Source organism: Platalea leucorodia (assembly GCF_965183815.1).
Source record: "Platalea leucorodia genome assembly, chromosome: 6".
Taxonomy (NCBI): Eukaryota; Metazoa; Chordata; class Aves; order Pelecaniformes; family Threskiornithidae; genus Platalea; species Platalea leucorodia.
Window position 1 is genome coordinate 84,930,813 of NC_138828.1, and position 12,039 is coordinate 84,942,851.

The 12,039-nt window shown below is 62.0% G+C and overlaps 1 protein-coding gene across 3 annotated transcripts in view; it reads left to right on the forward strand.

Annotated features, from left to right (window-relative positions):
* Nucleotides 1-8,801: 8,801 nt before the first annotated feature.
* Nucleotides 8,802-12,039, forward strand: part of RAB11FIP5 (RAB11 family interacting protein 5) — a 44,103-nt gene continuing 40,865 nt past the window's right edge. For all 3 annotated transcript variants that reach the window (XM_082314834.1, XM_082314835.1, XM_082314836.1), the window contains exon 1: nt 8,802-9,286. In XM_082314834.1, coding sequence (XP_082170960.1) covers nt 8,901-9,286 — 386 coding nt within the window. In that variant the 5' untranslated portion in view covers nt 8,802-8,900. The remainder of the gene's footprint in view (nt 9,287-12,039) is intronic.

Consider the following 12,039-nt stretch of genomic DNA (forward strand, 5'->3'; position numbering starts at 1 on the left):
TGCCGGGGGTGCCGGGGGGTGCCAGGGAAGTCCCAGGGGGGTGCCAGGGAAGTCCCAGGGGGGTGCCGGGGGGTGCCGGGGGTGCCGGGGGTCCCGGTGAGCGGCTCCCGGCGGGGCCGTTCCCCCGCTGCCCGCCAGAGGCCACTGCCCGACCGCGCTGCGCCCCGGCCGCCGGCTGCGGCACCGGCGGGGACCGCGGGAGCGGGGACAGCGGGGGCGGACAGCGGGGGGGGGGACAGCGGGGTGGGGACACCGGGATGGGGGACAGCGGGATGGGACACACTGGGGTGGGACAGCGGGATGGGGCAGCGGGAGGGGGGACACCAGGATGGGGGACAGCGGGATGGGGGACACCAGGGTGGGACAGCGGGATGGGGGACAGCGGGAGGGGGGACAGCGGGAAGGCGGACAGCAGGTTGGGACACACCAGGATGGGACACATCGGGGTGGGACACCGGGATTGGGAACACTGGGATGGGGGACACCGGGATGGGGGACAGTGGGCTGGGGGACACCAGACTGGGACATCGGGCTGGGGGACAGTGGGGTGGGGGACAGGGGACTGGGGGACACCAGGCTGGGACACACCGGGATAGGACACACTGGGATGACGGACACCGGGTTGGGAGAGCAGGGTGGGGGACAGCGGACTTGGGGACAGTGGTATGGGGGACACTGGGCTGGGAAACATCGGGATGGGGGATGCTGGGGTGGAGGACAGCGGGGTGGGGGACAGTGGGGTGGGACAGCAGGGTGGGACATACCAGGATAGGACACACTGGGCTGGAGGACACCAGGCTGGGAGACAGCAGGCTGGGGACAACGGGTTGGGGGACACTGGGGTGAGACAGCAGGCTGGGGGACACTGGGCTGGGACACATTGGGATGGGACACCCGGGGCTGGGACACACCAGGGGTGGGACACATCTGGATGGGACACACCGGGATGGGACACACCGGGATGGGACACACCAGGGCTGGGACACACCAGGGGTGGGACACACCGGGATGGGACACACCAGGGCTGGGACACACCAGGGGTGGGACACACCGGGATGGGACACACCAGGGATGGGACACACCGGGATGGGACACACCGGGATGGGACACACCAGGGCTGGGACACACCAGGGGTGGGACACACCGGGATGGGACACACCAGGGATGGGACACACCGGGATGGGACACCCCAAGGCCAGGAGGTTTCTCCCGAGATGCTGCGTGGATAAAGGGGGTCCCAGCGGAGGGTGACAACCTGTCTCCTCTCCATCCACAGGTGCCACCCTTGGCCACGCAAGCTCTGGCTGAGCTTTTGGGTGATGACGAGGCCCATCTCCAGCAGCAAGTCCCACCACGCGTGCAAGCAAGCCAAGGGCAGCCCAAGGGGTTTCCAGGGGCTGAAATCTGCCCCGGAGCTCGATCCAAGGCGCATGACTTCAGCCAAGCCACATGAACTCTGCCGGGTTGGCTCCATCTGCAGCATCCCACTTGACCCCACAGCTGCTTCAGCCCAACACTAACTGGGAGAACACGTATGGGCTCCAACCAGCCCCCAAATCCCGTTAATCAGCCCTGAAAAGTCACAGCCCTGGGCAGAACCACAAGGCCATGCCCGTCCCCGCCATCCCATGGAGCAGCACCAACCAGGGGCTACGGGAAGGTTGAGGTTTGTGCTTCTCCACGCCTTGGTTATGGGGCAGCGGGGCCAAACGTTCCCCATGACGGCGTTTTCCCTCCCATTTACCCCAGGCTGGAACCCGGTGAGGGAGGTTTGCAGCATCCCCAGGGCCACCAGCATCTCTCCGGTCCCCCCCTTTTTGCGCAACCATCTGCCCCCAAAATCTGGGAGCGAGTCAAAACCCTCGTCCATCTGCCCAGCCGGGAAAGTCAAAAGCAGTGTCATTGCCAAATCCAGAGGCACCCACAGAATTGATGGCGACGGATTTCCACTCTTATTTGTCAACAAGGTTTGCTGGCCTCCCCCCCAACCCTGCAAAGCCCCGTTAATCTCCGATACAATTGCAGTTTGCTGTGCAAACAGCTTTCGGGGGGGCCGGCGTGGGGTTTGCATGAGAAATGTGTCATTTGGGGGCGGCCGGCAGCCTTGTGGGTAAGCCAGCGAGTGAATCGCGGCATCGCTAACGCCGGATTGAAACGATTTCGAAGCAATTGCCCTTCAATAACCCTAATCCTCGGCCGTGAATGGAGGTTTTTAACTCCTGGCCATTATTCCCACCTTATTATCTATTGATTGACTTTTAGAAAGGGTAATAACGTAAATAGATTGATGCTCTGAATCCCATCCGGAGATCAAATGGAGCCAGCGGTTGATTTTCCATGTGGGATCCAGCGGATAAAGCCCAGAGCTTTGATTTTGTCCCCCCGAAGCGGGGATGGGGGCGAAGGGGTGGCGGGGGGCAAGGAGACGGGGACAGGGGAGGGGGCACCCGCGGGGAGCGGCAGCCTCCGTCCCTCCCCGCTCCGCCAAACAATCAGAATAAAAGCAAATTATTTCTCCTATTTTCCTTCCCGAGATGAGCGATAAACTGTCCATCCCCGAAAAGAAACTGATAACGCCTCTAATTTTACTGGAAGGCCTAAAAATGCCATTTCTACGCAAAACAGGGCGCCGCTCTCCTCCCCGGCCAGCCTTTGATAAATGGTGGGGTGGGTTTTTTTCTTCTTTTTTGCCTTTTTTTTTTTTTTTTTCCTATTTCCCTTTTGGTTTGCAAGGGGAAATGCCCCCGGAGCTACAAACAACACACAATAAAGCAAAATAATATTTTAGTCAAAATAGGCAGACGGCGCTCGCAGCCAACTTTCAAATTAGCATTTTGAGGGCAAATATGCAGACAATTTGAGATAATGAGGCCTGATTATTCAATCCAATGAATGTTAAATAGGCAGCGAGGGCGCCCGCGTCTTATCTCCCCCGCTTTCGATTTATTTTAGTTTAGTTTAGTTTTAATCGTTTCCCATTTGAACTCTTTATTTGTCTTGGCTCCAGCCTCCCCCCCCCCCCCCCCCATTCCCGGGCATCCCTGCGCTGCCAGCCGGGATTTTGCAGTGGGAAATCGCCGGCACGGACCCACCATCCCCTTTGCAACCCATTTTCAGGGAGCATTTTGCAGCTTGTCCCCCCAAAAAATTGGAGCCTGGGGAGGTTTGGGTGCTGCTGTCAGTCCCGGTCCATGTGTCTGTCCTCAAACTGGGGGATGTTTTGTTGGTGGGGTGAATATTTGCAGGGCTGTGCGTTGCCAGCGTGGAGATTTTGGGGTGATGCATCCCCAAATCTGGCTCATCCTCCATCCCCAGGGCTGTTTGTGCAGGTGACGGTGATGTTGCTCCCACCCCGGGTCTCAGCACCCATCGTAAAACGAATGCAAACAGCAAACGAGCCCTGGAGGAGATGATCCCAGCGCCCGCTGCCGGGAAAAAACCCAGCTCAGCCCAGCAAAAACCCAAGCAAAGCCCGGCTCAGCATCCCATCGTGCATCCCCCGCAACCTTCCAGCAGATTTGCTTCGCTCTCGTGCAAACGCAATTTCTTTGCGACCCCAGCGAGGTGCATTTCCCATCCCCGGGGAGGGAAGGGTCAGCTCCGGGCTGGGGAGCTCCAGCACCACAATGGAGAGCGGCATTTTGCACCAAAAGTGAGGGGAAAAAAGCAAAATCATATAATTCGCATCATTTTCCAGCTCCTCGCCGGGAAGGCAGCTGGGTTAGGCGAGCCCCCGGCTGAGGATGCCGTTGCAACGGTGTTTTGGAGCGGGCTGGGGGAGATGCACGGCTGCCACAGAGCAGGAGGAAGCAAAAATTAAAGCTAAGCAAAAACTAAAAGTCGAAGCAAAAATGAAAGTTAAGCAAAAATGAAAATTGAAGCGAAAGTTAAAGCAAAATTTAACCCAGGCCAGGCTCACCGAGGAGGGTGCAAAGGGCGCCCGTACGGCAGTGACGCCTCTGCCGCGCTGCCGCTGACCCCCGTTTTCCCTGCGATTCAAGAGAAGAATAAAAAAAAAAAATCCATTGATTTCAGGGGTAATTAAAAAACCTCTTTATGCCTCAAATGCAAAGGTGGCGGTAAAATCAGCGAGATGAATAAATAAAAGCTGGGAAGCGGAGCAGGGAAGGTGAAGGGGGACCGAAAAAAACCCAGTTACGGGGGCAAGGATGGAAGGCGGCAGAGAGGAGGAGATGCAGCGAGAGGAGAGATAATCAGAAAGGAAAAAAAGGGGAAAAACAATCAAAAGAAGGGAAAATAAAAAGCAGATGCTGAGGAGGGATAAGAGGCGGCCGGCGGAGCGGGGCCGGGCACCGGACTGGAGGGATAATTGGATTTCGGTTCTTCTCGGGGGCGATAAGAAATTCCCCGTGTATTTTTTTTCCCCCTCTTTGCAGCGTATTTTAATGCGAGATTTGAATACGGCTGGGGCAGCGCATCCCGCCTGGAAAAATACGGGCTGCTGAGGGGTTTTTTTACCCCATTTCCCCCAGTTTATGCGCTTGCTGGGAGGCTGCTTGGGGCCGAACGCGGCTATTCCTGCACTCAGCGGCTTCGGGCTCCTGAGCAGCCGCTTGGGGTGAGCAGGAGCGGAGCGAACCCCCAAAAGCAAGGAGAGGGGACGCAGCAACCCCAAAGGGGACACAGCAAATCCTAAAGGGGACACAGCAACCCCAGAGGGGCTGTGGCAATCCCAAAGGGGACAAAGGGATCCCAGAGGGGATGTTGCACCCCCAAAGGGGACACGGTAACCCCAGAAGGGATGCAGCACCCCCAAAGGGGACATTGCACACCCAAAGGGGACACTGCACACCCCAAGGGGGCACAGCAACCCCAAAGGGGACACAGGGATCCCAGAGGGGACACGCCACCCCCAAAGGGGACACTGCACACCCAAAGGGGACACAGCAACCCCAAAAGGGACACAGGGATCCCAGAGAGGACACAGCAACCCCAAAGGGGACACAGCAACCCCAAAGGGGACACAGCACACCCCAGAGGGGACGTAGCAATCGCAAAGGGGACACAAGGACCACAAGGGGATGCAGCAAATCCCAAAGGGGACATTGCACCCTCCAAGGGGATGTAGCAACCTCAAAGGGACACAGGGATCCCAGAGGGGACACGCCACCCCCAAAGGGGACACTGCACTCCCAAAGGGGACACAGTAATCCCAAAGGGGACACAGGGATCCCAGAGGGGACATTGCACCCCAAAGGGGACACTGCATACCCCAGAGGGGACGTAGCAATCGCAAAGGGGACACAGGGACCCCAAGGGGATGCAGCAAATCCCAGAGGGGACATTGCACCCTCAAAGGGGATGTAGCAACCTCAAAGGGACACAGGGATCCCAGAGGGGACACGCCACCCCCAAAGGGGACACTGCACTCCCAAAGGGGACACGGTAACCCCAGAGGGGACACAGGGATCCCAGAGGGGACATTGCACCCCAAAGGGGACACAGCACACCCCAGAGGGGACGTAGCAATCGCAAAGGGGACACAGGGACCCCAAGGGGACGCAGCAAATCCCAAAGGGGACATTGCACCCCCAAAGGGGATGTAGCAACCTCAAAGGGACACAGAGGGGACATGCCAGAGGGGACACGCCACCCCCAAAGGGGACACTGCACACCCAAAGGGGACACGGTAACCCCAGAGGGGACACAGGGATCCCAGAGTGGACACAGCAAATCCCAAAGGGGACGTAGCAAATCCCAGAAGGGATGTTGCATCCCCAAAGGGGACACGGTAGCCCCAGAGGGGATGCAGCGACCCCAAAGGGGACATTGCACCCCAAAAGGGGACACAGCATCCCCAAAGGGAACACAGGGATCCCAAAGGGGATGTTGCACACCCAAAGGGGACACAGTAACCCCAAAAGGGGACACAGAGATCCCAGAGGGGACACAGCAAATCCCAAAGGGGATGTTGCACCCCAAAGGGGATGTACCAACCTCAAAGGGGACACAGGGGTCTCAGAGGGGACACAGCAACTCCAGAAGGGACATCGCACACCCAAAGGGGACACAGCAACCCCAGAGAGGATGTTGCACCCCCAAAGCAGATGTAGCAAATCCCAAAGGGGCCATAGCAACCCCGAAGGGGCCATCGCACACACAAAGGGGACACAGGGATCCCAGAGGGGACACAGCAAATCCCAAAGGGGACACAGGGATCCCAGAGGGGATGCAGCAAATCCCAAAGGGGATGTTGCACCACCAAAGGGGACACTGCACACCCCAAGGGGGCACAGCAACCCCAAAGGAGACACAGGGATCCCAGAAGGGACACAGCAACCCCAAAGGGGACACAGGGATCCCAAAGGGGATGCAGCAAATCCCAAAGGGGATGTTGCACTGCCAAAGGGGACACAGCAACCCTAAAAGGGCTGTAGCAACCCCAGAGGGGATGCTGTACACCCCATGGGGACACAGTAACCCCAGAGGGGACACAGCAACGCCAAAGGGGCTGTAGCAACCCCAAAGGCGATGTAGCAAATCCCAAAGGGGATGTTGCACCCCAAAAGGGGACATAGCAACCCCAAAGGGGACACAGCAACCCCAAAGGGGACATAGCAAATCCCAAAGGGGATGTTGCACTCCGAAAGGGGACTTAGCAACCCCAAAGGGGACACAGCAACCCCAAAGGGGACATAGCAAATCCCAAAGGGGATGTTGCACCCCGAAAGGGGACTTAGCAACCCCAAAGGAGACACAGCAACCCCAAAGGGGCCGTCGCACCCATGCAATGCCCCGCAACCCCGTCAGGGCACCCTGCGTCCCCGCGGCCGAGCGGAACGGACAGCCCCGGCCCCCCGGGGAGGGAACACGGAGCAGAAGGAGGCAAAAAAAAAAAAAATTGCCACTGGTTTGATGCCGGAGATGGGAGCGATAGAGCAGAGCAGCCCAGCCCCGTCCTATTAACCGAGGTGGCCCCGAATGCCCCTTATCACGATGGCATCAAAGCCCCGGGGCCCCGATCGCCCCGTCATAACCCAGCCGTGAGCACCCAAAATGCCGGTACCGAGCACGGTGCACCCCGGCACGGCTTTTCGGCGTGACCTTGCTTGAGGGGCCGGGGAACGTCGGGTTTGGTCGTGCCATCGAGTTATTAGGGTCAGCGGAGAGGTTTTTAATTGTTTATTAGGATTGGGGCCTCGTTGGGGACGCCGCTGTCCCCCTGCCCGGCTGCTGCGTGGGAAACGCTGCCGAGTATTGAAAGCAAAGGTGGGGAAGGGAAATGTTGTGCACCGCTGGATGCTACCGCCGTTCCTGGGAATAATCCCCAGGGACACCAGGAATCTGCTCCGGTGGGCGCGCGTTCAAGGGCAAAGCAGCCTGCAAAACGTGGGTGGTGTGGGTGCTCCAGCAGCAAGCGGTGCGTGGACACGCAAGCTCACGTTTGCATGCGCGTGCAGGTGCTTGCACATGCATGGACACACGTGCACGCTCGTGTATGCCTGGACACGCATGCTCGTGCTTGGACATGCATAGACACACGTGCTTGTGCTTGTGCTTGCACGTGCATAGACACGCATGCACACACATGCATGGACACACAGGCACATGCACGGACACACATGCTCACACTTGCACGTGCATGGACACACATGCACATGCATGGACACAGACGCACACGCTTGCACATGCATGCACATCCATGCACACACGCACATTTTGGGGCAAGGTAAGGGGAAAGAGCAGGAGAAACGCCGGTAACCGCCGTGCCCGGTGGGGACCGGGGCGGGTGCAGCGGGATATCGGGGTACGCAACCGCGTCCCCCAACTTTCCGTCTCGCCCTGGCGCGGGGGGCATATCGCGACACTCCGGGTCACCCATCGTGCCTTTGCGGTGGCCCCAGCCTGCTGCTGTCTCCGGCCCGGTGCAGGGCCCGCTGCCCCGTGCGCTGCCTGCTCCAGCCCCCCGCATTGCACGCCCCCCGTTGCACGCCTCCCCCGTTGCACGCCCAGCCCCGTGCACGCCCCCCCGTTGCACGCCTCCCCCGTTGCACGCGCAGCCCTGTGCACGCCTCCCCCGTTGCACGCCCCCCCGTTGCACGCCCCCCTTGCACGCCCAGCCCCGTTGCACGCCTCCCCGTTGCACGCCTCCCCTGTTGCACGCCCCCCGTTGCACACCTCCCCCGTTGCACGCCCAGCCCCGTGCACGCCCCCCCGTTGCACGCCTCCCCCGTTGCACGCCCAGCCCCGTTGCACGCTCCCCCCGTTGCACCCGCAGCCCCGTTGCACGCCCAGCCCCGTTGCACGCGAAGCCCCGTGCACGCCCCCCCGTTGCACGCCTCCCCCGTTGCACGCCCAGCCCCGTTGCACGCTCCCCCCGTTGCACCCGCAGCCCCGTTGCACGCCCAGCCCCGTTGCACGCCTCCCCCGTTGCACGCCCCCCCGTTGCACGCGCAGCCCCGTGCACGCCTCCCCCGTTGCACGCCCCCCCGTTGCACGCCCCCCTTGCACGCCCAGCCCCGTTGCACGCCTCCCCCGTTGCACGCCCCCCCGTTGCACGCGCAGCCCCGTGCACGCCCCCCCGTTGCACGCCTCCCCCGTTGCACGCCCCCCCGTTGCACGCGCAGCCCCGTGCACGCCCCCCCGTGCACGCCCCCCGGTGCACGCCCAGCCCCGGTGCACGCCCGGTGCACGGCCCCTCCGGGGGGCGTGGCCTCGGGGCGGGGGGCGGTGCTACGGCCGGGCGCGGGGGCGGGGTTAGCGCGGAGGGGGCGGGGCCTGAGGCGGGGCAGGGCGGCTGGCGGCGCTCGCGCTGCGGCCCGGCTGCGGCAGCGGCGGCGGCGGCGGAGCGAGGCCCGGCCCGGCCCGGCCCGGTTCCGTCCGGTTCCGTCCGGTTCCGTCCGGCCCAGCCCGGCCCGGCGCCTCCTCAGCGTCCCGCCATGGCGCTGCTGCGGGCGGCGGCGCTTCCCGCCGAGGGGTCTCCGGCCTGGTTGCCCACCCACGTCCAGGTGACGGTGGTGCGGGCCCGCGGGCTGCGGTGCAAGGGCGGCGGCAAACCGGGCACCAGCGACGCCTACACCATCATCCAGCTGGGCCGGGAGAAGTACAGCACCTCGGTGGCCGAGAAGAGCACCGGCAACCCCGAATGGCGGGAGGAGTGCGCCTTCGAGCTGCCCCCCGAGCTGGGCGCCCCGGCGGGCCCGGCCCGCGGCGGCCTGGTGCTCACCGTCATGCACCGGGCCTTGGTGGGCATGGACCGCTTCTTGGGCCAGGCCCTGGTGCCCCTGGAGCCCGCCCTGCAGCAGGGCCGAGCGCCCGACGAGCGGTGAGTGGGTTCCGCCGAGCATCGCCCGACGCCCGTGGGGACAGGGTGGGGACGCCGCTGAGATGGGCGTCACGGGTCCGTGTGAGCCCTGGGATGGGTGTCATGGGTCCCTGGGTGCCCTGGGATGGGCGTCACGGGTCCGTGTGAGCCCCGGGATGGGTGTCATGGGTCCCTGGGTGCCCTGGGATGGGTGTCACGGGTCCGTGTGAGCCCCAGGATGGGCGTCACGGGTCCGTGTGAGCCCCAGGATGGGCATCATGGGTCCGTGTGAGCGCCAGGATGGGCGTCACTGGGCTGTGTGAGCGCCAGGATGGGTGTCACAGGTCCTTGTGTGCCCCAGGATGGGCGTTATGGGGTCCCTGGGTGCCCTGGGATGGGCGTCACGGGTCTGTGTGAGCACCAGGATGGGCGTCGCGGGGTCCCTGAGTGCCTCCGGATGGGCATCACGGGTGCATGTGTGCCCCGGGATGGGCGTCACGGGTCCGTATGAGCCCTGGAATGGGCGTCGCGGGGTCCCTGTGTACCCCAGGATGGGCATCACAGGTCTGTGTGAGCCCCAGGAAGGGCATCGCAGTGGATGGGGTGTCGTGGGGTCCACGTGTGCCCCAGGAAAGGGCATTGCAAGAGGTAGGGTGTGGTGAGGTCCATGCATGACCCAAAGAAGGGCTTTGCAGCATGTAGGGTGTCCCAGGATCCCTGCATGCCCCAAGAAGGGTGTTGCTGGGGACAGGGAATCATGGGGACCGTGCATGCCCCAGGAAGGACAGAGGAGGAGGTAGGGCGTGGTGGGGTCCCTGGATGCCCCAGGGAGCGCGTTGCGGGAGGTAGGGCGTCACAGGGTCTGTGAACACCTTAGGGAGGGTGTCACAGGGAGGAAGGTGTCATGGGGTCCAGATGTGCTCCAGGACGGGCTTTGCAGGGGGTGATCTGCCGTCACAGGGGCTGTGCACGCCCCAAGAAGGGTGTCACGGGGGACGGGGCATCGCGGGGTCCATGGGTGCCCTTGGAAGGGTGTCACAGAGGATGGGGTGGCATGGGGTCCGTGTATGACTCAGGAAGGGCATTGCAGGATACAGGGTATGGCAGGGCCCGTGGATGCTCTGGGAAGGGCATCACGGGGGATAGGACGTCACGGGTACTCCAGGAAGGGTGTTGTGGAGGATGGGGGGGCCTTGGGGTCCCTCCGCCTCCCAGGAAGGGAGTCATGCAGGACAAAGCATCAGAGGATCCTTCCTCCCCCTGGGCAGGGGGTCCCGGGGGACAGGGTGCCGCAAGGTCCCTCCGCATCCCGGGAGGGTCCCCCCGGGGTCTGTTGCTCCTGGGAAGCCGTGGCACAGATGCCTGAGGTGGTTTGTCCTTCCGATGGCTGCGGTGGCTTTGCAGCCCCCGCCGGCTCGGTGGGACCGTCGGTGTGACCTGGTTTATCGCGGTGCTGCTGCAGGAGGGTCCCCCAGTTCGGGGGACCGAACCCCAGCCCTGCGTTGCCTCCACCATAAATCCCTGTGTGTGTGGGAATTTGCTGTTACTCCTCCTTCCCCCAGAAGGGTTTAAAACAATAATAATGTTTTCTAGCCTTTGCCAAGCAGAGAAATGCAGGAATGTGGATGAAATTCTTTTAGGGAAGAAGTTTTTTGAGCTTTGCTCCACGCAGACCCGCTGGGCTGCTGCGTGTCTCTGGGAGCGTCCCCGCTGCTCGCTGGCTCCCTGGATCCCAGGAATTCGGCTGGCTCGCTGCCTGAAGCTGCAGGCTTGGAGAGGAGCCTCCCTCGCCCTCCTACCCAGGGCATGGCCAGGGAGGTGGCGGAGAGAGCGCCGGGGCTTGGCAGATGGCGCAGCCTCGCTCCCGGAGAGCGGGATTAACGTGAAAAGGGGTTGGAAAAACTTTTCCCGTGGAGGAACACGGCTCGTTTGCATCTGCAACCCGTGGAGACTCCTGCTTGCCCTAAAATGGGAGCGTGAGCACAGAGGAAAAGTGACTAACCCCGGAGTTAGCGTCTGAGTGTTTCCCCTCCGGCGTTTATTTTGCTTTTATTAGCGCTGCCTGGAGAATGGGCGGTGTCGGAGGAGCTGGATCTGAATTCTTCAGGCCTAATTCGAACCAGCATCGTGCGCAGACTTCAGAGCGAGCGAGCTGATCCGCGGCCTTTCGGGTGCGCCGGGAGGGACATGTTGTTTTGGCACAGGAGATGCGAAATAACTTTCCGTCCTCTTTGCGGTTTGGGTGGCGAGCCCTGTGCCGGGAGCCAGGGCAGGAGCTGTGTCTCGAGGAAAGCAGCGCTCCTGTTAGCAGAAGTTTACGAAGCTGCGCAAAGCCAGGGGCCCCGCAACGGTCCCGCGAAGGTTTCGGGAGGCTGAGCCCGTGGTCTCGTCTCAAAGGTCTCGGCGTCAGGGGCTGTTAATCCCATGGGTGCAATGTCCAACGCGGCTGGACCCTGCGCTGCCTGTCTCGGCTGCCGGTCACCCCGGCAGCACTGTTACTGCAGCCCAAGGAGGGGATCTGGGCGGCGAGGCAGGAGATCCCCAGGATTTTTGCTGTCCGTCTCCCTCCCTTCCTGTGGCTTCGCTTGCATAAGGAAAATTAACTTCCCCTTGCACCGTTCAGGATCACAAGAGCTTTTAAGGCTCTCTATTTTTGCCCGTGGCCTCCGGTGATGGAAGTGAGCATAGAAAAAGTGACGGAGAGCTCTCACCCCGCGCCCCGAGCGTCTCCGTTCGCTCGAACCCCTGAGCTGGAAGGTGTCTCGAGGGTGGGT